The sequence below is a fragment of the Colossoma macropomum genome, unplaced genomic scaffold (genome assembly GCF_904425465.1).
Source record: "Colossoma macropomum unplaced genomic scaffold, Colossoma_macropomum, whole genome shotgun sequence".
Lineage (NCBI taxonomy): Eukaryota > Metazoa > Chordata > Actinopteri > Characiformes > Serrasalmidae > Colossoma > Colossoma macropomum.
In genome coordinates this window covers 5,995,107-6,021,111 of record NW_023494800.1, presented here as the reverse complement: position 1 = coordinate 6,021,111, position 26,005 = coordinate 5,995,107, and the positions used below count along the sequence as shown (strand labels likewise).

Genomic DNA, 26,005 nt, shown 5'->3' with positions numbered 1-26,005 from the left:
TGTTGTGTACACTCTTAAAAAAGATGGTTCTTCAAGGGTTCTTTAGTAAAGAAAACGGTTCTGTATAGGCACAAAGCCTCGATTAAAGGGTTCTTTGCATGATAGAAGCGTTCTTCAGATTGATGGAGTATGTGCTGTAGATGGTTCTATATAGAACCATGAACACTCAAAGAACCCTTTGCATAATTAAAGCGTTCTTTAGATTGATGGAGTATGTGCTGTAGATGGTTCTATATAGAACCATGAACACTCAAAGAACCCTTTGCATGATTAAAGGGTTCTCTGCATCGTGAAAGGGTTCTTTAGATTGATGGAGTATGAGCTGTAGATGGTTCTATATAGAACTATGAACACTCAAAGAACCCTTTGCATGATTAAAGGGTTCTTTGCATCGTGAAAGGGTTCTTTAGACTGATGGAGTATGTGCTATAGATGGTTCTATATAGAACCATGAACACTCAAAGAACCCTTTGCGTGATTAAAGGGTTCTCTGCATCGTGAAAGCGTTCTTCAGATTGATGGAGATTGCGCTGTAGATGTTTCTATATAGCACCTTTTTGAAAAGGGTTCTATGTAGCGGCAAAAAGGTTCTTCTTTTTTGAAAAGATGCCATATAGAACTATATACAGCACAACGTCCATCAATCTTAAGAACCCTTTCACAATGCAAATAACCCTTTAATAATGCAAAGGGTTCTTGAGTGCTCATGGTTCTATATAGAACCATTTTCTTTACTAAAGAACCCTTGAAGAACCATCTTTTTTCATGTGTATAGTATTCTGTAGAGCAGCTTTGCGCCCTTAAGCCTCATAGGTTTAACAGAATTCACAATTTTGTATTGTTTTTGCATCTTTGTCAGTGTTTTTGATCAGTGTTCACTCACTACAATACCCAGAATGCTTTATGCAGCTACACACAATCACTGGGACTTCCTGCAATGCTCAACAAATCCTGATAGCTGGCCACTGATCTAGAGGCTAATGAATCCATCTTTGGTGCTAGCTAGTATTAGTGATACAGCACAAACCTCAGTTGGTTGTGAGACTCTTTTCTTTGGTGAAGGAAGAATTCAGCCAGACCCAATATATCCAGCACTTTTAGACTTTCATAATTGACTTCCACCTTCAAGATATATCATCAGAAGGGCATTTTCTTAGTCTTTAAAACTAGAAATCCCACCGTAGACTACTGTAGAACTGCTGTGAGGCAAGAGGCAAGTAGACATGTTTGCAACTGTAACTGTTGAGGCTTGGAGGCAGGTTGCAAATGCGAGTTATTTTTATTGTCCATGACAAAAACCAAACTACAAGCATGACAAGCAAATAAGAAACAAGATTACATCCACAATGCAATACAGAGACAGAACAAACACAGGGGTATAAATACACAGAGGGGAAACAAGAAACACCTGTGACTAATGAGGGGCGGAGCTACTGACAGGTGGAACAGATACCAAGGGGCAGGACCAGGGAGGAGACACAGAACGACAACAAAAAGCACATGTCACAGGAAAACAAAAAGACACATGGCTACCATAGAGGGGGCGAAAGACACACTGAGAGGGACAAAGGGAGAATCCGTGACAGCAACAGATGTAGTGATGATTATATTTAAAAATTTGTGCCCTTTTAAGAATCAAGATACTTTCAGGAAACTCAGTGTTTGCGCTCTGAAAAAGTGGGTTTTGTTTTAGTTCTTCTACATCGAATGCAAAAGCCTTTCACAGCAGATATGAACTGTTAAGCTGTGAAAGGTCATGTGGATGATGTTCATTAAAAGCAACTCTTCTGGAAAAGAATGTTATGCATATTATTTTAGTTAATGCAAAGAACGGAGATGTGATATTTATAGGCTCTGAAATAAACCATTCAGCCGTAGTTTGCCTGAGGCTCACATGTATGTAATGCTTGACCTTCACCCCTCCCCATTCAGCTTCTGCAAATCAGTGCGGTTCAAAAACAACTTGATGTGCTGAAGAAATGCTTGCATTCTTACTGACATTATTCCTTCTTCCAGAAGTTGGATATGTTTAATCAGTGCCAGGCAGCCAAGAGGTCTTTCAAATAGCTCCACCCTTTTAAGTGATAAGCAAGCAGTCACAGTATGTACATAAATCTTTGAGTCCTTCTACCTTCACAGTAGAACAGGCGTAACGAATTTCAGAGGTTATGAAGGCTGGATGTGGTGTCTGAGGCATTGCTGAGAAAGGATGCAGATGTCTGAGCTGCTTTCCAAGCAGGACAGCGCTTTCTGGGACGCATGCAAAGTCACACTATGGATAAAGCGTGTGACCTTGAGGCTGCTGAGTTGGCAGAAAGGAGCCTGAGTCAGCAGGTAACTGACCCGGCAAACTTACCTTTACCTGGAACGCTTGATCAAGAGACGACGCTTGGACGTGCCAGTGATTCAGCACTAAGTGTTCAAACATTTGTAAAACACCTGCATGAAGGAACAGCAACAAGATCTCTTGTCATGTTCGAGAAGCACGAGGGTTCATGTGTCGGTGTTGAATCTCCCGCAGCTTTAGACACAGATGGACCGAATGGGCGCAAAGTCCTGTCTGGGGAGTGCTTGGCCAGGGAGACTTTGCTTAATGAACATTTTAATAATCCACTTCCTCAAAGAAGTCAGCACACGGTGTCAAGGACGGAGGTGACAGATGGAGGAACCAGCAGGACGCTTGGACCCACTGGCCAGGAATGTGAGTCCGGCTCAGGGCCGGTCCAGGCCGACTCAGGCTCTGTGGTAGACGAATGCCCAATTTGCACTGAATCCTACCATTCCCGGGGCGGCTGTAGCATGGCGCTGCTAAACTGTGACCATAGCATGTGCCAGCGCTGCTTGGCCACTCTGCTCAGGCATGCGGCCGACTGCAGCCGAGTGCAGTGCCCACTGTGCCGGCAGAAAACCCCTATGTTACAGTGGGAAATCTACAGGCTTCAGGAGGACACCGCTTTCTGTACCAACCCTCCAAATCCTTCGGCGCCAATGCTCACAGAACCAGAAGCAGAACCTCCAAACCCAGGGCTTTGCTCAGATCTGGAACAGCGCTTGCTGCTGCAGGCTGAGACGGCTCGGGTTTGCGGGTGTTTCGGGCACCCTCGCTGGCTCATGCACTTGATTCGGAGGATGCAGCACCAGCACCACTGCCGTTGCTGCTATATCACCTTGTTGGTCATCATGTACCTGGCTGAGCTGACCTTTCTGTGTCTTGTCTTTTTGCCTGTTGTCGTGCTAGTGCTTCTGTTCACTCTCGCAAGCTAAGGTTAAAGACTGTGACCCCCTATGAAGGGCAGCGGGGAGAATTGACCAAAAACATAACAAAACAGAACAGAGCAAGCCGGGAATCGAGAAGATCAACTAATGGGAACAGTAATGGTTACATTAATGCCAATAATATGATAAAAATCCACCATTGGTACCACCAATTATCCAAAATGTTTGCATGGTTCGGTCTTGGGATGGAAACATTCCGAGTGGTTTGATGTGAAATTGTACAGACTCAGATTTCTTTACAGTGGTGGAGATAAGAACCAGGATTTATAATGACTACAACACAAATATAGCCATTTTATTTACAATCCAAAACCACCAGTGAACCTACGTGAGTCTTCTGAGTTTTTATAATGTATAATGTATCATTTGTATTGTAGATGATGGCAAAATAGCGGTCAGTTTTAAAAAAGGAAGTTTTTTTCTGGGTACTTTTATGCATGTACAGTCGTATGCAAAGGTTTGCACAGACATGTTGTGTTTAGATTTTCTGGTAACACTTTATTTGGAGTGGTTCTTTGTAAATAATTAATAAACTCTTAACAGATTATCAGTAACACATCAACAACATCAGTTAAGAAGCAGTAGTGAAGCATCTGAATACATTGAAGTAAATATCTTGTAGATGTTCTGTTGATACATTACTTACATTAAGTAGATGTGTTGTTAATATGTTACTTCCATTACCCAAAACTAAACCTTACCAATCTTACCCACAACCTAACCCTCACCCTGGCCCTAATCCTTACTCTAACTTTAACCTCAACCTAAAACCTAACCCTTCCCCTCCTATGTCTTTGCTACTGAGAGTCTGTTTGTTTCATCTAAAAAGAACCACTCAAAATAAAGTGTCACCAATTTACTAAGTGAAAATACTTTAACACATCCTCTACAGAGAATGCACTTAAATATTGCCCTTTTCTGCCAACATTATTGCATGATTTCTGTTTATTTGAGTTTCATTGGAAAAACATATACAAAATGTGCCGTAACTTGCTCAGGCCACATTTTATGTTCATTTTTTCCAAGCCAAAATAATCAAATGCACAGTAATTGTGCATTAAAATGTGTTCTCTGTAGAGAATTTGGACTTATTTTCACAATGCATGTAATTTGACCATGGGCACCAGAACATATGCATGCAACTGTACCTCTGCGGCACTGATGGATTTCAGAAAATACATTTTAGGCCAAAACCTTGTTGTAAAATTTTGTTAAACAATGTCTCAGCCATCGAGTAGGGCATTTGTAACCATTCCATGTAAAACAGAGCCCATGTGTCAAACTCAAGGCCCTAATATTAATATTAACCCATTTCACAGTGCACTGCACTACAGTCCCCAGCATGCACTGCAATGTAATGTGTGCTCTGACTCTCCTACTCCAACAATAGTCTATGGGACAGCAGTTACAACTCAGTTCTACACAATTCTACACAGTTCCACTTCAGTCATATCACCAAACACACCAGCTGCATTTCAACTGCAGTTCAACCAATATAAACAACGTCAACTCAGCAGCTCAGAAACTGAGCCCAAGTATTAATCAACATGCAGCAAAGAAAGGACGCCTGTCAGTTCAAGCAAATAGGCAGGTTTAAAAGACTGAGCTCCTGGTGTCATTTCAATTTTGAATATTTCAAGTATTCATGAACTCTGAATGACAGTTTCCATCTTATTAAAAATGAAATACAAACATTTTTTCTCTGGCCCACGAATTTGATGAGTTTTTTTAATATGGCCCTTTAGTGGTTGAGTTTAAAACCCCTGTTTTAGAGGCATTAAACTCTTTAGACATCTGGTTCCTATCACCACCACTGTGAACAATACTGACTCGGCTAGTTTCTCCAGAACGGATTTCATACCAAACCAATCTAAATGACTTTGCTTGCATTTTCAGCGTTTAATTCTGCAGATATTTGGGAAAGTAGTTGGAATCCCCCTTTAAACATTTGAATTTGGCCATTGCCTCTGCATTGCTATTAATAATAATGACTGTGGTGGAGCAACAAATTGAAATAGGATTTATCAGAGGGGTCACATGGTTCCTACCCTCCTCCCTGGCGCTAAGGAAGGTGAGACGAAATGGGTTTACTTCACTGAATGCGCATTGCTAAGCAAATAGAGGCGTGCAAAACAAGCTCGGCAAGAAAAAGCTCAATCCATTAAGATGCTGAAACTAGATTAGGGTCATGCCTATAGAGCCAAGTCAATCTAATGCGCCTGGAACAAAAATAAGTGATTTCTTCTTATTGACAGAAGCACAATTGTCTCGACTGCTTTACGGAAATTGTTTTTTCAGCTCTAAGGTGGCAAAAACGAGGACAGGCAGAGCAGGAAAGAAGACGGCGATTAATCTCTGCCTAGTTCTTGGTTTAATAATACATTTTTGCCGCAACATTATGCTTGTGTGAAGTCCTCTTCTCGGGCTCTGTGCGTCCTACTTTTTGGAGGAACAGATTTGACATCATTTATAACCATAGCAACCCTCAGAAGTTGGTGCACGGCCACAATACTTCTGCGGACTTGACTCAGGCTAAAAATACTTGAAGTGTCCATGAGCCTCCAGTTTGTGCGGAGCTGAGTCGATCTGAGTCTGCATGGACAAATTCTCTGGATATCTGACCCTTAAAGAAAATGACCATTTATGTCAGATGTTAAGTATTTATGTAATCGTAAGTACACATGCTGTCCTCCATACATTAATGTTGCCTACATGAGACACCTCTACAGAGTGAGTCAGTTTGGCTTCCTATGGGGATGAAAGCGGGCAGGCCTGCAGCCATCAATAATAAATTGACCTGCTGTACATGAGCAACACATCTTGTTCACTTCTTTTCAGGCCTGCATGGCTTTTTGAAGCGCTGACACGCAGTATATGTGCGGTATGGAACGTGTGGGAGGAGGAATGAAGCGCTTCGCTCATGCTTTTCTGCTTTGAATGAAAACGTGAAGAACGACAACGTTACAGTTTCAGAGCCGTGCATGAGGTCAGGATTCGGTTTGACCTTTTGTTGGCTTTTCTAGGTTTGTTGCTCTCTCTCTCTTTCTCTCTCTCTCTGTTTCTGTTTCTCTCTCTCTCTTTTACTTTTTCTCAATCTTATTTTCTGTTTATATCTTCTCTTACTTTTTCTCTTGTCTTTCTTTCTCTCTCTGTCTCTATCTTTCTCTTTTTGTCTTTCTCCCTCTTACCCTTTTTCTTTTTCTCCTCTTTCTTCCTGTCACCCCTTTCTCACCCCTTCATTTTTTCTTTTCTTTTCCTCTTTTGTCTTCACGTTTCCATCACTATCTTGCTCTCTTTTGACCTTTTCTTTCTTGCTTTTTCTTTTCCCCCTCTCTCTCTCTCTCTCTGTGTTTCTCTATCTATGTTGTTCGAATTTTTTGTTTGCAATTCTATTTTTGTGGCCTTCTCTTTCTTCTCTCTCTCTCCTTATGTGTCTCTCTATCTCTCTCTTTTTTATCTTTTCTCTTTCTAACTCTTACTTTCTCTTTCTATCGTCTCTTGCTTTCTCCCTTGTCTTTCTTTCTCTATCTCTGTCTTTCTCTCTCTTTCTATTTCCCTCTTACTCTTTCTTTCTCTCCTCTTTCTTCCTACCCCCCCTTTTTCTCATCCCTATTTCTCTTTTCTTTCTCACTCCTTCATTTTTTCTTTATCTCTTTCTTTCTCTTTCTCTCTATTTCCTTCACTCTCTCACTTTCTCTGCCCCTTTCTTTTTTCTTTTTTCTCTTGTTGTTTTCAGTTTTTTGCAGATTGTTTGCAATTCTATTTTAGTGGCCTTCTCTTTCTTCTTCTTTTTCTTCTTCTTCTTCTTCTTCTTCTTCTTCTCTCTCTCTCTCTCTCTCTCTCTCTCTCTCTCTCTCTCTCTCTCTCTCCCCCCCTCCTCTGCAGTATGCTATGTGAGCACGGTGAAGAGGTGTGTCAGCCATGTCACATGTGGTGTGTTCACTGTTCTTCACTTTTGCGGGTGGTACTGTGTGTGTGTGTGTGTGTGTGTGTGAGTGTGTGTCTGTTCTCTGGCAAGAACATCATTATATAACGGCTGCAGTGCAGGCTGGCCCAGCTGGATTGATGTACTGGTAGGTGGGAGGGGAGGGGAGCAGGAGGAGGAGAGGAAGGGGCCGAGCACAATTCAGGGCAGTCGGGGCCTTGTCGCTTGGTCAGCCTTTTGTGAAGCTCTCAGCAAGAGGGAACCATCCAAAATAATCCCAACCCTGAAGAACGATGGAACACAGCGGCTGTTTACCTTCACCACATGCTTCTACCTGTGCCATACAAAAAGTAAAGCACGTTAAAAGGATGTGTGTGGTGTGTGTGTGTGTGTGTGTGTGTGTGTGTGTGTGTGTGTGATTGGTGTCTCTTTTAGGACAAATATGACCTGACTGGAAAAACAGAGAAAAACAGTACAAACAAACTTTTTGGTTTCTTATTCTTATCACATATGGACACTGTCATATATATATATATATATATGTGTGTGTGTGTGTGTGTGTGTGTGTGTGTGTGTGGACATATTATTACATATAGATACCTCCATATGTATAACACATATAAGATGTATTACTATTACAAATAGATACACAAGAGTACATAAGACATATGGGACATATTTTTATATTTACACTCACTCAAGCACTTTATTATGAATACGTATATACCTAATAATTAATGCAATTATCTAATCAGCCATTTGTGTGTCAGCAGTACAGCATATTGATTGCAGTGTTTTTGACTGTGGCATGATTGTTGGTGCCAGACGGGCTGGTTTGAGTATTTCTATAACTGCTGAGTTTAATTCAGAATGGTGTACTAAAGAAAAAACATCTAGTGAGCAGCATTTCTGTGGAAAGAAATGCCTTGTTGATGAGAGAGGTCAGTGGAGAATGGCCAGACTGGTTTGAGCTGACAGAAAGCCTACGCTAACGCAGATAAACCCCTCAGCACAACTGTGGTGAGCAGAAAAGCATAGAATGCACACATGTCAAACCCTACAACAGCAGAAGACCACATTGGGTTCCATTTCTGTCAGCTAAGAACAGAGAGCTGAGGCTGCAATGGGTGCAGGCTCATCAGAACTGGAGAGGTGAAGACTGGAAAAACTCACAGATGGTTGGGTCAGAATTTGGCACCAACAGCATGAATCCATGGACCCAACCTGCCTTGTGTCAACAGTCTAGGCTGGTGGAGGTGGTGTAGTGGTATATATACCGGTGGTGTATATATATACAGATACATTCTTATTGTACATAAGTACTCATTGTACTTATAAGTACACATATAATTATTTCATATGGACTTTAATTAATGATTTGAAGTTAATTAATTAATTATTTATTTGAATAAAATGGAATTGCTGGTTACCAAATGAAGTAATTTTTGGGGGTTGAAATGACCAATGACCATGTAAGTGCTCACACCCATACGCATGCATAAGCACACACACACACACACACACACACACACATACACACACACATACATATATCCTCACTGTTGCAACAAAACCTTGTATATCCATTTTCATAGTTTTTCACCTGATTTGTGAAAGCTAGCTTCCCTTTACATTGTGTGAAACTTTTATGCTGAGCCAACCAAAAGAAATACAGCAACAACCTCGACTCTTCTGGGAAGGTTTTATGCTAATTGTTGGAACATTACTGTGAGGATTTGATTGCATTCAGCCACAAGAGCATTAGTGAGGTCAGGTACTGATGGATGATTATTTATGGCTCATTCCAGCTCATCCCAAAGGTATTGGATGGAGCCCCGTCACTCCAGAGAACGCAGTTCCAGTGCTGGGGGGCGGGTTTTATACCCCTCTTGCCAACTCTGGGGAACACTTTGTTCCCCCATATCAATCAGTTGTCAGTCAAACTCAGCCACTGCCTAAATAAATGCAGAGCCCTGCCAGATAAACTTTGCGCAGCTAAATAAAGAAATCTCATGTGGCGTGCTGGCCTAATGCATTATTTAAAGTAGCCTATCAAGATCAATTGCGACCTAATTCTCAAATCCCCTGTTGTTGCAGTATTGGGATGCTTTGACATTCACAGTCAGAGGCAGCATGACTGGGGGCCAGAAATCGTTTCCCCCTGAAAGTGAAATATTAATTGACTATTGATTACAGATCATCATGTACATTTTATTTCAGACACACATTATAAAGGGCCTAACAGATATTATTACAGCCCTGACAGTGTTAAGTACAAGATATTCATTTTTCAATGTCAGGAAAAAAAAAAACCTGAAACATAGATTTAACAGAAAATTACATGGAAGCCTCACCAATTAAATATTATAATAACAGATTGTTCAGTATTTACTGTGTCCACCTTTTGCATTTATATGCCCCTAAAAATAAAGGTGCCAAAAAAGGTTCTTTGTGTGATGCCATAGAGGAACCCACTTCCCGTTTCAATTGATAGTTGAAGAACTATTTTTATAAATGAGATGTGTGAGTGTGAAGTGTACAGAACCTCCATATGATATAAAGGTTCTAGGAAGAACCATTGAATTGGTATAGAACCTTCTTTAAACATTTAAAATGCTCTTCACACTCATGCACGGTTCTTTAGGGCTTCTTCTATGGCATCTCTCAAAGAACATGTTGCTTTTCAAAGAAATCTGCAGTGATACTTTTCCAAAGTTCAGTCTTAGAAGTTGGTTGCATTGGCTGCTTTTCACATCTGGACTCTGGGGTGGTCAGACCGTTGTTCTGAGAAGAACAGCTCTCAAAAATAAAGTGCTGTTTATCTGATGGGGACAGTGTTGGTGGTCGATCAGGTCTTGCAGGTGGTTGCTAGGAGTCCCAGTTTCTCTGTACCTGTAATCATTTTTTGAAACTCTTGTTTTTTTCAAATTTTTTGCTTTTGCTTTGTCTTATGTCTAATCTCCTCAGACACTTCTATTGCAAAATGAATAATTAGTACTTAAAAGGTGTTTTGACTGGAAATAAATGAAAGGTGTTTGCTGATTTTTTGCGTAATTCTTAATGCAACAAAATCATACTCCAAGTAATTTTGGGCCATTATATATTATAAGTATATGCACATACATATGTCTGTAATGCTTTACTGTGCCAATTTATAATGTTTACAGGAGAAGGAAAAAACATACTTTACTTTTAATGTAAGTCAATGGAACCAGAATTTTTTCCAAGTCATTTTGGGCCATTTCTTTTGGTCCATTCATCATGAAATTTACAGACAATTTACAGTTATGTTTAAATTACAACCCCAGTTCCAAAAAAGTTGGGACGCTGTGCAACATGTAAATAAAAACAAAATGCAATGATGTGCAAATCATTTTAAAACTATATTTAGTTGAAAATAGTACAATGACAATATATCAAATGTTGAAACTGAGAAATTTTATTGTTTTTTGAAAAATGTTTCAATTTTGAATTTGATGTCAATAACATGTTCCAAAAAAATTAGGACAGGGCAACAAAAAGGCTGGTAAAGTTGTGTAATGCAAAAAAAACACCTGGTGTTTGATTGGCAACAGGTCAGTAACATGATTGGGTCAGGTGGCACTGCATTAAAAACAGACATGATTCTGTAGTGGGAATCACTGCAAGGGCTCAGAAACACTTCTGTGAAAACTGTCTGTGAACACAGTTTGCTGCTGCATCCATAAATGAAAGTTACAACTCTAAAACACAAAGAGGACGCAATATATAAACAGGATCCAGAAATGCTGCCACCTTCTCTGGGCCCGAGCTCATTTGAAATGGACTGAGGCGAAGTGGAAAAGTGTCCTGTGGTCTGACGAATCAACATTTAAAATTCTTTTTGGAAATCATGGACACTGTGTCTTCCGGGCTAAAGACCACTCAGCTTACAGAGTGTTGTAAAAAGAAGAGGTGATGACACACAGTGGTGAACATGATCCCCGTCCCAGCATTTTTGGAATGTGTTGTTGGCATCAAATTCAAAATGGGCATATATTATTAAAAAAAACAATAACATTTCTAGTTTCAACATTTGATATTTTGTCTTTGTAGTATTTTCCTTTAAAAATATGGACTACATGATTCTACATGGTCTACATATCATTGCTTTCTATTTTTATTTACATTCTGCACAGCGTCCCAACTTTTTCGGAAATGGGGTTGTATGTTAAAAACTGAAAAACGACAAAAAATGGAGATACAAGGTTTTGTTCCAACAGCAGTGATATGTTTCAGTTCTATGCTGAATAAATTCAAATATATATCATATTACAGTATAGCCTTATGACACATATCGAGCATATTTTGCAAAATATTTCTAAGATACATGTCTTTTGCATACACGAGCAGCTCTCAACAAATACATTAAACAACATTATTGAGAGTTTGTCAGACTGTAGCTGTGCTTTTCATGAACCTGCCAGAAGCATCTGGCATTAGAAATTGATTTTTTTTTTGCTGTTTGTTTGAATAGCCTGCTGCATGGAGCACTGCTACCACTTCATCTCATTAACACCCCGCACTGCCAGTGCTTACAAAATGCCTACATGAGAATACTTTCAAACTTCACACTCCAGGAGAGAGGCTTGTTTCCTAGGCAACCATGTTTTTTTTTTCCTTTCCTCCCCCCTTTTTTCTTTATCATTGGCTCGGCTATACATTGCTGCTCATACCTGCGTGCTGGTTACTTTTGTTTTCGGGAAAACTGCTCTTCATTTGCTCTTAATGTAGTAGCCTTTGACACTGGTGCATAGGTGATATCCAGTGCAGTATAGGGAGATGCAGATGCACAGTGCGATGAAAAATAGGCTGCACTTCAAGCGTGGAATAGTTTTCAAACCCGAATGCTTCAGGGAGCAAAGAGAAAACACTCAGCCTCCTCTTTCTGCAGACATTTCAGATGGAAGACAGAGTGGCAGGGCGATACAAGCTTTTTTTTTTTTTTGCATGATTGAAAATATTGAAATATGGATGAGGTTACATAATTAATCAGCTCAGCTTAAGAAGCAACTCTGGGTCTTCATGGTCCCCCAAAACGTTGCCACTAACAGACTCACAGGGCCTTGTTAAACAGACGTTTCTAACAGAAAGCAAGCAAACCCCTTCCTATCCAATTGGCAGCAGGAACTGTTTTAAGGGGCATTTATTTTGAAGTGTCCTGCCTAAAGTTAAAGGGAGAGTTTAGTGTTTTTCAACCTGATCTTTATGTGCTACATCTGTGGCATATGATCAGTTTCCATGGATAATAATTTTTCCGTGCTTAAAATAAACAGAAACCTGACTGATTCAATACCTATGCATAATGGAAGTCAATGGGACGACATCTGCTCATTGGCTTCTATTGTAAACGTGTGGTGAGTTTTGGTTTTCTGTCATTTTGCTAAGTATAGGATGGCATATTGAAGTTATTGTCTATGGTAATTGTCCGTATGCTACAGACGAGGAAATGGAGATTGCATTAAAATATGCTGGAATAAAATTAATTACATTTGTGGCATCTGGCAGATGGTTTTGTCCAGAGTGACTTACAATTTGATCATTTTACACAGGTAGGCAACGGTAGTGTTAGGAGTCTTGCCCAAGGACTTCTATTGATATAGTGTAGGGTGTTTGCACCCCAGTCTACAGCATAGAAGGCAGAGGTGTTACCCACTACACTATACCAACCACACAGCTGATCAGCTGTAATTAAAGGAATATTCCAGCATTTTTAACATGATCTATATGTGCTTCATCGGTGGCATTTAAACAAATAATCATGGATAATAATTGTTCTGTGTTTACAAACCGTACTGATTCAAAACACATGCATAATAGAGGTCAAAGGGTCGGCATCTGCCTATTGACTTCTATTATAAACATATGGTGAGCCAAGTATAGGTTGACATATCAAAGTTATTGTCTGTGGTAATTGCCTGTACACTACACATGTAGCAAATAGAGCTTATGTTTAAAAATGCTGGAATATTCCTTTAATTACAGCTAATCAATTTAATTGATATCTCATAATATTGGTATTAAAAAGACACTGCTGTTGACGACTAACTGGAAACTTCAGATCTGATCTATACCTTTTCCCCTTCATCCATTAAGGCTTTATTATTTCTATAGTTCACAATCAAACGTGCAGGTGTTTCAGATTTGAGCTGAAATCTGAGGCTCTACTTATCCAAACTAGATGTGTTGATTTGGCCTTAAAGAGAGAAAGAGAGAGAGAGAGAGAGAGAAAGAGAGAGAGATGTGTGGATAATAAAGCCCCCAGCGTGCTGAGCTACGCCTCATTTAGTCGATGCTGAAACGCCAACGCGCAGCGGGGACGCGCACAGCGCAGCGCAGCAGCAGCGGTGCGCGCTCCCGGCTTTCAGCACCACGGACAGCAGCCGAGCCGCAGCAGCTCCATTGAACGCAGCACGTCGACGGGCTTTTCGGCCGTTTTCTCCGTCTCTTTCCGCGGTGAGCGGATCACAGGACTGAAGCGGCATGAGAGCTCGCCTGTTCGAGTCCTGAGAGCGCTGCCGGGGGGAGGAAGCACAACGAAACGACGCGAAGGCTGCTCCGCATAGAGCGGAGGCTCGATGCATATGCAAAAGCAGCGAGGCAGCACCGGGCATTCCGCCGCAGTGAGCGCGCGCCCGCGGCTCTGAAGTGGCCACGCACCGGTGCGTTTCTTTTCTGGGGGCTTGTTTTCTTTATCTTGTTTTAAAAAGCTGCTGTCCGGCGTCGCGAGGGAACGGAGCCGGGGCTCTGTGCGCACTCTGGCACTCCGCACCATGCGTCTGCTCCTGCTGGCGGCGCTCTTCTCCTGCTCGTGCGTGCGCGGCGGCTGCGAGCCCAAGGTGGTGAACATCGGGGCCGTGCTGAGCCAGAAGAGGTACGAGCAGGTGTTCAAGGATGCGGTGGCCCAGGCCAACCTGGTGTACGGCAGAGACAAGTTCAAGCTGACCGCCATCTCTGTCACACACAAGGCCAATGCTATACAGATGGCACTGTCCGTGTGTGAGGACCTCATCTCCAGCCAGGTGAGTTGAGTTTTTGTCGCTTCGTGTCATTTGTGCTCAAGGCAGGGTTGGCCCAGAAGGGTTTGTTTGAAAGGGTCAATCAAAGCAAAAGGTCTGAGTCAGAAAAATGCCTCCAAAAATTGGCCCAATAGCACTGACCCAAAAGGTCTACCCAAAAGGTTAAGTTTGGCGTAAAAGGCTTGGCCCGAAGCAATGGCCAAAAAGACTTTCCCATAAAAGTTGGCCCAAAAGTGTGGGCCCAATAGGATTGATTCAAAAGGGATTGCTTAAAAAAGTGGGCCCAAAAGGGGTGGTCTAAAACAATTAGCTCAAAAGAGGTTATTTCAAAAGGAATAACTAAAAGCGATGGCCCAAAAAAGATGAAGTCAAAAGATGGCTTCAAAAGGGTGGGTTGAAAAAGATGCGCCAAAAAGGATTGGTTCAAAAGGATGGCCCCAGATATACATCCCAAAAGGGCTGGTCCAAAAAGGTGGGCCCAGTAAGATTGGCTCAAAAGGCTCGGCCTGAAAGAAGGGCCCAAATGACTTGCTCATAATGGTAGTCCCAAAAGGGCTGGACCCAAAGGACTTGCCGAAAATTGGCAGCATTGGCTCAAGAGGGCTCAAAAGGAGTCAAAAGGATGATCCCAAAAATTGGCCAAAAGAGTTGGCTGAAACATACTATCTAAAATTGTTGGCCCGAAAGGCTGGGCCCAGTAGGACTGACTTAAAAAGTTTGGCCCTATAGATGGGCCCAAAAGAGTTGTAGACAAAGGTCTGGCTCAAACAAGTGGGCCCAATAGGACTGGCTCAAAAAGGATGGCTTAAAAAGGTGGGCACAAGAAAACCCAAAGGTATTTGCTCAAAAGAAAAATCTCAAAAGGAGTTCTCCAAAAGAATCAGTTCACAAGGGATAGCTCAAAAGGCATGGCCCGAGGAGATGGTCCAAGAAAGGAGTCAAACGATGAGCTTGAAAAGATGGGTTGAAAAAGATGTGCCCAAAAAGATTGGTTGTCCCAAAAGGGTGGGTCCACAAGGACAGGTCCAAAAGGACTGACTCAAAAGGGCCCCAAAAAACAAAAGCACTGGCCCAAAAATACTATCCAAAATGGTTGGCCCTAAAAGCTTGGCACAAAGAAAAGGCTCCAAAGGCATGGTCTTAAAGGACAGGCCCAATAAGGGCTCTGCAAGACTGACTGAAAAGTGATGGCTTAAAAAGGAATAGCATAAACGAGATGGTCCAAAAAAATAATTTCACCGGTTTGGCCCAAAAGGGTTTACTTGTCCAAGAGTATAGCAAATCTATTTGTTAAGAGGCACAGACAAATTGGCTGTGATGATGAAGGCATTAATCTGAATGAGAAAAGTGCTACGTGAAGTGCCAGTAACATTATAAACACAGTAGTCACTCTCTCAATACCCACTTATAGGCTGAAACTATAAATGTGTATGTGTGTGTGTGCGGAGGGAGAGAGCGAGGCAGAGAGACATTTATGCATTCACATTTCTGAAGGTAAGAGAAGACAATAGACACATGTAGTCTTAGTACAGAAACCTATTAATGTCCTTCAGAAATGTTATATGTAATCTGTGAGTGGTAGAAACCCACTAGGCATTAGGTTTCAGTGTTCAGAGGACATCAGGTGTTGAGCAGAGTGCAGTTAGTGCAGCCACTTTTCAGTTTTCACACCTAGACACTGTGCTGATGGTGGCTAATGTTCATTCACGATTATGAGTGAGTCTATAGTCAACACTTTAACCCTGACTATCCATAAAGATTTCAAAGTATGATTGGCTCAAAAGGCTTGGCCCGACGGAATGGCCAAAAAGACTTGCCTGTTAAAACTGGCCCAAATGATTTGGACCCAAAGAACTAGCTTGATGATTGGTTCAAAAGGGGTTGCTTAAAAAAAGTGTGCCCAAAAGGGGTGGTCTAAAACAATTAGCTCAAAAGGGGTTCTCCAAATGGATTAGTTCAAATTGGATAACTAAAAAGTGATGGCCCAAAGAGATGGTGCAAAAAAGTCAAAAGATGGCCTCAAAAGGGGGGGCTGAAAAAGAGTATCAGTGTCATTCAGAAAGGTTCCATGTAATCTGTAAGCAGCAGAAACCTACTAGGCATTAGGCTTCAGTGTTCTGAGGACATCAGGTGTTGAGCAGAGTGCAGTTAGTGTAGCCACTTTTCAGTTTTCACACCTAGACACTGTGCTGATGGTGGCTAATGTTCATTCACGATTATGAGTGAGTCTATAGTCAACACTTTAACCCTGACTATCCACAAAGACTTCAAAGTATAGATGAAGAGAAAACATACAAAACAGTAAGTTTTTTACAGCATGCTTCAGGCTAGGGGGCTTTAAGGCGGAGGGGTGATGACCCAGGTCAGGGGAGCAGCTGCAAAACTAACTATGTGTGAAATAAATGAAGCATGAAGGGAATAGATATGTTCACTTATTATTTTTTCAAACACGCCATAAGGTGCCATATGAGTTTGATTTGCCAAAACGAGGCCAAGCCTAAACGCGTGTGCAGCGAGCATCTGCAGTGCAACGCTGAATTTGCAGGAGAGGCGTATGAGAGAGACAGAGCATGTCATAGCTGGTTAAACTGTAGACGAGTACAGAGACAAACACAGCCCACATATCACAGCAGGCTCTGCTATATTGGAGCACTGGAAATTAAAGGGGCCACCACAGAGATTTCTTTGCCTGGAAACTTGAGTATATTCAGTTTTTCTGAATGTAAGTTTGCCTCCCTTTGCTGCAGTAAAAGCCTCTACGCTTCTGGGAAGAATTTACACTAGATGTCGGAACATTGCTGTGAGGATTTGATTGAGCTATTAGTGAGGTCAGGTACTGATGTTGGATGGTTCTGGATGGAGTTGGAGTTCTGGATCACTCCAACTCATCCCAAAGGTACTGGATGGAGCACCATCACTCCAGAGAACGCAGTTCCACTGTTCCACAGCCCAATGCTGGGGGGCTTTATGGCCCTCTAACTGAGCCTTCTAGCTTGGCATTGGGCATGGTGACCAAAGGCTCATGTGTGGCTGCTCCAGAGCATCCCTTTCTATTGGTCAGTACTTGAGATTCTACAAGCTGTATGTGTGCGATTACACACCTAAGTCAGCAATTGGATGCACCTTAAAGTAGAAAAATTAAAACATAAGTGTCTGAATATTTTGGCTATTTAATCAATCTTATTATTCTAATCTTATCCTATCTTAAATACATTATATGCTGAAAAGAGTTCGGACACTTCTGATGCTTTAAAACCAAAACTCTTGTATATCCAAAACGGTAACTTTATAGGGGAAGGAAAAAATGCTTTGAAGGTTAATGTAACAATAATTCAATTTCTATTGGCCCATTCATCTTAAATGTTCAGCTGCTGGAATAACATGGATAGCAGCCATCAATAATATGAGATCTTTAGATTTTGGGTAACTTTTTATCTTTAGATTTTGAGTTGCTGCTTACTTGATGAATATTTTGTACCCTTTAAAGCCCAGGCAGTAATATTTATTCTACAAAGTTTAAGAGATTCATATCATAACTCATTCTCCACCTATACTGTGATGTATTTATGAGTGAAACATGATACCATGGAGGGTTAAGTTGAGTGTTTTCTCTCCATGATAGGTGGGCATGGTGGAAGGGGGAGGTAAAACATGATATTATTGGTTAAAATTCTTTTACCCCTTATGATTTTTGTAAGCAAAAATCATAAGACGCTTTAGAAGCAGGAAATAACTCATTACATTTTGACAGAAGATGACAGGAGAACATGCAATTTGTATTTTAAGTGATATGATATAGTCAGGGACATGCATTAAGAAGGTAAAATAAGGTCAGTTTTTATCTCAAGTGGACTTTAAGCATCGTGGGTAGGCTATAATGCATATCTGACTGACACAACCCAAACCAGTGATAACAATATAACGCTGGCTGAGTGAACATGTTGGAGGAAGAGGTGTCCTGTGTACTGCAGAGCGCTGATAGACTCTGGGGACTAATAGAGTCAGAAGCAGCCTAGCATCATTAAAAGCCTGCTCACGCCAAATTAAATTAAAAGCACTTAAAGTGCTCTTAGGATGGTTTATGTCATTTCAAAAGTGCTGAGGTCATGCCTTCCTTTCGGCGCCGTATTCAGAGCTGACGAAATAGGGCTCCATGTAAAATGAAATGAATAAATGCAGAGTAATTCTTCTTGTACCCCAAGCCCATCCATTTTCTCTCTTGCTTTCTCTCTCTCTCCCTCTCTTTCTTGCCGTTACATGGAAAACAATACAAGCAGAGTTATAAGAGTGAGGACTGGAAGGTTGTTTAAAGGGTGCAAATCTTACAATTTCCTGTAATTGCATAATTCATTTTACAAGACCATTTTCTGGCCTCTCTTTATTTTCTCTTTATTTTTGTCACTGTTCCTTTAAGACTGATGCATGTAAATTAGCTCTGTTGTGATTGGATATCCTTCATTCAAAAACCGTGTTGAAACGCTGCTTATAAGTTTATAACGTACATAACTTATAAGACATTTAGCTGATTTTAATGGCACCACAAAGACGCTGAATTTAAAACAGCTTATTTTCCATATATAGACTGTATGGACTGGGAAGTGAATAGCACAATTTGAAACTTCATCAATCAAGTCATAAATGTCAAAAATCATTTAAAAAAAGGAAAAAAAACTCTGTTAATGATGCTAATTTCTGCTAGCCCCCTATGGGATTCTAGTAGTATGTTAGCCCTAAGCCTACAGTGACTTACATGAACACTTCTGCCCACTCTTTATTAAACAAGAATGTTTAAAACTTGTAAATGAAACATTTAATTGAAGCTTGTAATAATCATATATTTTACCTTGTAGCAGTTTTACACTGATTCCTGCCAAAGAGCTTTGCCGCTATTAACTATTACGTACTTAGACTACCGCACCGCTAGTGAAGGCCTAGGGTGATGTTTTGTTCTCACAAAATTGGTCCTTGTTGTAAATCAAAACATGAATGGTTGATCCTACTATCACTTCCTAATTATTTTAGTGGTTAATCTGAATCATTGAGCCTTCAGTTCAGCTCCTGAAGTCCTAACCAATGGGAGAGCTCGCTTGGCTGTATCTACTAGATACCACAATCCTGGCGGGACCATTTACCATTGGGCATTTCAAGATTTGAATCCTTTTGTTTCCAACCAAAATGTAACCGTGAAGCAAACATATTACTATAGTGCATGTAGAGTTTAAATACATCATTATATTTCAAAAATGAACCAAAAATTACAAGCGTGTATTTTCTTATTTCACAGAAATCATTAGGCCGTCACTGCAGGCCTAGAAGGCCCTGAGGGTTCCCCACTGGTTTACCAACTACACAAATTTTTCAAAAACGCAAAGAAAATGAAGCTTTTCCATGATATGAGCCCTTTAAAGGGTTAAAGCATCTAAAAATCTATTTATATATCTATCTATTTATATATCTTGTCAAAATCTTTAATTGGGTTGATTTTATGATGAGGACTGAAATTTGCATATTCATCTCTCATATCTTCATAGCTTCTCTTGTACCCTCACTGTGCACTGATACGTGCCTTTTAGCTGATTGGTGCTTGGGCTCTGTGTGAGTGAAGGATGGTCGGTGGCAGATGGTACAAAAGAGATGCCTGAGAGCACTTTGGATGAAAATCCTCATTCAAGGCCCAACCATACAGGCTGTCAGCATACAAAGCCATCATAACTGCACGCAGTGCCAAAGCTGTGTTTTTATGTCTTGTGTCACATCTCTCTGATTTTTGTAGCATATTTTCACTAAATATGGCTGTGTTGTGAGCAGGCGCAGTCCCTCTGGGAAGAATGCGGACTAGGCAATATGTCTGTCACATTAAACCGATTAGTCGGATAAGGATCAGCGTCACTAGTGAGGAATTTCTTGCTGTATTGTTACGACATAAATTTGTCATTCTTACATATTGTTGCCGTCAGAGCAAAACATAGTATCCCCAATTTTGTCATTTCATGATGGATAGATCAACAAAAATGGTCCAAAGTTACTTGCAAAAGTCAAAGAACACCCTTCATTTATTTATTTTCCAGTCATAAACAATCATTAGGTTACTCATTTTTCAGGAGATACACCCAATAATATATATGCTCCTCCACATGCGTGAAGGAGAAAGTAAAAAAAAACTTTCACCATCAGATAAACAGTCATTAAAAGGTCCATGTCCTACATGTTTGGACCTCATTTTCTCCAGCGAGGTCCACATTTGTGTGGTTTTATGTACCAAAAATATTCATAATACATTTTTATGACCATTTTCCTTCTCTTTTTCCCTTTAAATGAACCAGGCTGTTTTTGTTCCTGTGCCTTAAAGACTGATATAAGATAATTTAACTCTGGGCTGTCTGGCTGTCCTGCATTGGGCTTCATTCAGAAAGCTGAAGACTCAGAGCTGAAACACTGCTTAGAACTTCAATATGAATGGGCAGGGCTAAACTGCTGCAGGCTATATAGGTGGGTATATGTAAAGGGGCTGGTTCTCGTGACATTACAGAAACAGCACAGTTGTCATATATGACTGTATAGGCAGTGCAGTGAATGGTATATTTTGAGACTTTAACCATCTTTACATATTGCTTAAAACTCCTTTTCTGCAAAAAACAAGTGACAATTTATTTGGGCCCTTTAAAGCTTTCATCTTTGAGAGAGGGGAGAAAATCAAGCTGCTTCAGATCTGAAAACATCCACAGGTGTTTCTGTCCATCCTTCCAAGAAGAACCTCACTGAGAAAAGGAAACAGACCAAAAAAGCAAGATTTGCATTACACTCTTAGAAAAGGGTTCTTCAAGGGTTCATTAGTAAATGGAATGGTTCTATTTAGAACCATGAGTTGTGTATCAAACAATTTCATGCTTAAATGGTGCTTTGCATTGTGAAAATTGTTCTTCAGATTGGTGGAGAATGTGCTGTAGATGGTTCTATATGAAATCTTTTTAAAAAAATGGTTCTATATAGCACCAAAAAGGTGCTATATATGTATTATTACAATGTTGACACTGTCACAATAGCAGAACCCTTTTTGCTGCTATATAGAATCAATTTCAATTTAGTTCTATATAGAACCATATACAACAAATTCTTTATCTATCTAAAGAACCATTTCACCAGGCAAAGAACCATCTGAGCATGAAATGGTTCTAAAAAGAACCCATGGCTCTAAATAGAACCATTCCCTTTAATAAAGAACCCTTGAAGAACCATCTTTTTAAGAGTGTGGAACACGGAATCCGGAGATCTGCGATATGCAGTAATGTTTTATGGACTGATGAGTAAATTTGTAGTTGAAATTACTCGGATTGTGAGAATCAGAAACCAACTTCTAAGACTGAACTTTGGAGGTGTTTGAAAAATATCCCTGCAGATTAACACTGAAAAGAAAAAGAATGGAATGGAAAAGAATGGAAGCTGAAATAAATTAAATACTGAAAAATTGAGATCATATTCAGTTGTTGAGGCTAAAAAAATGAATAAATTATTCTTAATATCTATTTTGACTGGAAATTGAATAAATGAAAGGGTGGTCTCTGATTTTCACACAGCACTGTACATTAAAAGTTAAGAACATAGTGTTTTTACCATTTTGGAGGTGAGAGGTTTTGTTCAGACAGCAACAAAAGAGCCCATTAAACTAGGACTGAGCCTTCAGAACATTCTGTACCAGCCCAAGTCACCGCTGTTGCTTAAGACATACAAATCTAGGTCAGCCATTTTTGTTTTCCTCTCCTGCTCTCCAAAGTCTAGGGGCAGATTCGCATCGGTTGGCAACGTTCCTCTCAGTCTGATGGACTCTTAAACAGATTTCAAATACAACCTCATTCATCAGAGTCATTTCTGAATGATGCTCCTGCATCTTCTTTGTTTCTGGTGAACTGTACAGGATCAGTCTAACTCTCTGTATCCGCAGGTGTACGCGATTTTGGTGAGCCACCCTCCACAGTCCAGCGATCACCTCACACCCACACCGGTCTCCTACACCGCTGGTTTCTACCGCATCCCTGTGGTAGGCCTCACCACCAGGATGTCCATCTACTCTGATAAGGTCAGTCTTACTTTATTTGGGTCAAAAAAGTGAAAAAAAGTGGAAAAGCAGCAGCAGCCGGCTCTGAGCCAGCAACTTTTCATGGGGCGGGGGGTGAGGAGCAAGAGCTGGACTGCAGGTTTCCCACTTTTTATCCTTCATTCAGGCCTTTTTCATTTAGAGCTTTTAATGTAAACAACTAACAACATTTTAACAAAGTTAATTTTAATAAGTTTATCAATCTCTCCTAAAACAAACACTGTCATTGCAGTAAAGTTGCCATAACAAGAGGCAGTTACTGAGAAAAAAAAAATATTTTATGTAAAACAGAAAGCAGTTTTAGCTGTTTAAGTAAAATGTTATTAGCACTATTCAAAAGTTACATAAAAAGGTCAAAAGCCATATACTGTAGTACCATTTCATTTTCAGTAAGAAATCAAAATGTAAGAATTATAAATTTCATGGTGTCAAAATATTATTTTTTTTTAAGTTATAACTGGATTAACACATGTTAATATTTAATTCATACCAGTGAGACCATTAAAATGAATTTTTACATGCCAAGGTGTAGCTCCTCTTAGTAAAAGCAGCATTTCAACACGTTAGAATATGATTTTTACATGTAAAATGTCCATTTTATTGCATTAATAACGTTTTTACTTTGTTATGCTATGTATAAAATGTTTATAACTAGTTCAGTTTAAATTCCTGTCATATTCTTTGATATTTAGACTAATCGTTGATTCGTGCAGTGTGTTTATAACGGTCACAGCGCAAAAGAGTGGATTCGCACTTCATTCAGCAGAGAGAAACAGCGAAGGTGGGACAGAATATTAATGTGGGTAAAATATTAGACTTATTCTTAACGTAGTTAAGCAGTTATAATCAGCAGTGATTGTTTTTAGCCATGAATTTCAGGATCTCGCAGGCGAAGCCAAGTGAAGACAGCTAACTACTTTAGCTAACGTTAGCTGTTGTCTTGCTAACAACAATCAAGCGAGTTAGCCTTAGTAACGTACGGAGCCCCTAAGGGGCCGTGGCTAAAAAAAACCAAAAAGTTCATGACATTGCGTTCCCTCGCAAACGTTTTGCATTCCCTCGCAAAATATATGCTTGTCAGGCAGCAAGCAAACGTAGGACCAGAGGTGCCCAACGACACTGCCTACATTAGAGCTTTGTTTTTAGCATAGCTAACGTTAAAAGCTGGTTTCCCAGTTTCGCCAGTCTGTGCTGAGTTTATTTTACTGTACCAGGACACTCGATCTCAGTTTCAGTTTGAGTCACTAATAACATAATCATGATTTTGAGAAGCGACACGTCTTTATATTTCAATCCAAGATCAACGTAAAATCAATGAGCTTCTCCGTCTCTGAGCTTAAGCACAGCACAGATTTTGCAAGCGATTGTGAACCGTTTGCATCGTAATGCAAAACATTTGCGAGGGAACGCAAGACAATTGTGAGGGAATGCAATGTCATTACCTTTTTGTTTTTTTTTTTTAACCACGGCCCCTTAGGGGCTCCGTAGTAACGTAACCTAACTCTAGATACGCTAACGTTAGCTAAATGCAGTGTGGTTTTAACGCCGTTATCGTTCTAGCAAGTGTAAACAAGTTTACTGTGACTTTGGCCCAATCCGATTTCACCCCTCGCCCTGACCACTTAGCCCTTAGCCCTCTGTTTTGCGCGTTCACGCCTAGGGGTAGGGTGTCCCAATTTTAGTTGAAATAGAGGGGTAGGGTGAAGTGTTAGAGCTGCATGGCCCTCCAAACTGAGGTTTTTCAGAGACTACAAACAGAGTGTTATGAAAAAAAGAATAACCGGCAAGATGGCTGCGCGAGCGACCAAAGAAACATACAAATGTTTTTTTTGGAATTTTCTCCGTTAAAAAATTACGATAACCACTGTATTATCTTAGTTTAATGTCGCTTCAATGTATTATGGTCGTTTTCTTCATAACAAGCACAAAAAAATCGCTAGTAGCATGCTAATTTCTCAGTTGCTAGCTAACTTTCCCGTTCCACCTTAAATAGTCCGGCAGTATTGACGCCAGGAGCGCCAGAATGTAACTGCTGCACCATTTAAGGTGGAACGGGAAACGGGCGAATAGATGACTTCAGCTTCGTATCAATGTTCGCTAAATGTAACTAAAGCCCAGCAGTGAGGAGCTGAACTTCTCCCTTCTCTGCTATCACTGAAGACGCGCTGGGTCGCCTGCAGAGCAGCGCTAGTAGCTGTTAATGAAGCATGTTTTTTTTTTTTTTTAATTTGAGGGTTGTCCCATTTCGTAGGGCAAGTTTTTAACCACTACCCCTTGTAACTCAGTTCCAAGGGGTTAGGGTGACACTCGAAAACAAGGGGTAGGGGTGAAAAGAAGAAATGGGATTGGACCTTTGACTCATTTATAAGTTTAAAACCGAGGTCAAACCAAACTTCGTGACGGGGAGTCGATTCTTCGACTCCAGCACGCCACAGAGTCAGAGCCGAGTCTTGGCAAGTGATTCTGAAAGTCGAAATGCTCGGAGTCGACTCTTCGGCTCTTTGTTTTCTCGTTGTAAAGTTAGCTAATTGGCTCAAGGGACAGTCTGTTTACGATATTCCAGCGCTTGATATTCCAAGTTTATCAGCCACTGATGAAAACGTGGTCAGTATGTCTGTACCACTCTGCAGTCTAACCCCTACGTGGCCACGCCTTATTAACGTGTGGGAACGAGATCCTAATGCGTGGCCATGACTTTGTAAGGCGTGGGAATGAGATGATTAAGTCGTGGCCATGACTTAGTAAGGCGTGGGAAAGAGATCACGGCTTACTAAGTCATGGCCATGCAATAGGATCTTGTTCCCTCGCTTTACTAAGTTGTGGCCATGACTTAATCATCTCGTTCCCATGCCTTCTTAAGTTGTGGCCACGCATTAGGATCTCGTTCCCCCGCGTTAATAAGACTCATTGTTTTTATTTACACAGGGTGTCACCAGCAGGACTCCGTAGTTTTTTGCAGAACATTGTGGAAAATAACATGTAGCTCAAGTTGTCTTTTGCCAGCTTCTTATTCAAATTTTCCGGTCCACCTTAAATGGTGCTGCATTTACATACTTGCACCTCTACACTATTTAGGTAATTGCTGTGTCATTTAAGGTGGAACCGAACATTTGAATAGGAAACTGATGCGCAAGTTCAGCCAAATTCAGCCTTGTGGAAAGAGGAATAGGATCACATGCAGCTGTGCAGGGATGGGAACTTTACTTTAAATCTGTTTTTCTGGTTAATATTGGTTTATTTTCATAGAATTATGACTACAGTGTTCATTTTCTCAGTACATCACTCAGATTCCTGTCGAAGGCCGAGCTCCTCTCAGCAGCTTCATCATGTGAAGTATTTGAAATTGTGTGAATTCTGAGGGTAAAATGTGTTGAAAAATGAATCAGCTGATATTCACATTGTGATACTGTTGTCCAAAAAGTTTATAGTTTTGTTGATTCTCAAATATATTTTTGATTTTCATTCCACAGTTTCATATTTATACAGACACATGCTGTAGTTATAATATAATGTAATAACAGGTCACATCTTATATCAAATTATGTAATATCACATCTTATGACTGTAAAAGTCTTGAGCCATCTGAAAAGCTGTTTGCTCGGGCAGTAAGCATTTATTTATACTTCGTTAGACTGAATAAAATAATCATTAATAGAACTAAATAATAATAAGAAA

The 26,005-nt window shown here is 40.5% G+C and overlaps 1 protein-coding gene across 6 annotated transcripts in view; it reads left to right on the top strand.

Annotated features, from left to right (window-relative positions):
• Positions 1–13,575: 13,575 nt before the first annotated feature.
• Positions 13,576–26,005, top strand: part of grin1a (glutamate receptor, ionotropic, N-methyl D-aspartate 1a) — a 52,655-nt gene continuing 40,225 nt past the window's right edge. For 5 of the 6 annotated variants that reach the window (XM_036588025.1, XM_036588024.1, XM_036588027.1 and 2 more), the window contains exons 1-2: positions 13,576–14,241; positions 22,178–22,312. In XM_036588025.1, coding sequence (XP_036443918.1) covers positions 13,993–14,241; positions 22,178–22,312 — 384 coding nt within the window. In that variant the 5' untranslated portion in view covers positions 13,576–13,992. The remainder of the gene's footprint in view (positions 14,242–22,177; positions 22,313–26,005) is intronic. The other variant, XM_036588028.1, reaches the window with a different exon arrangement.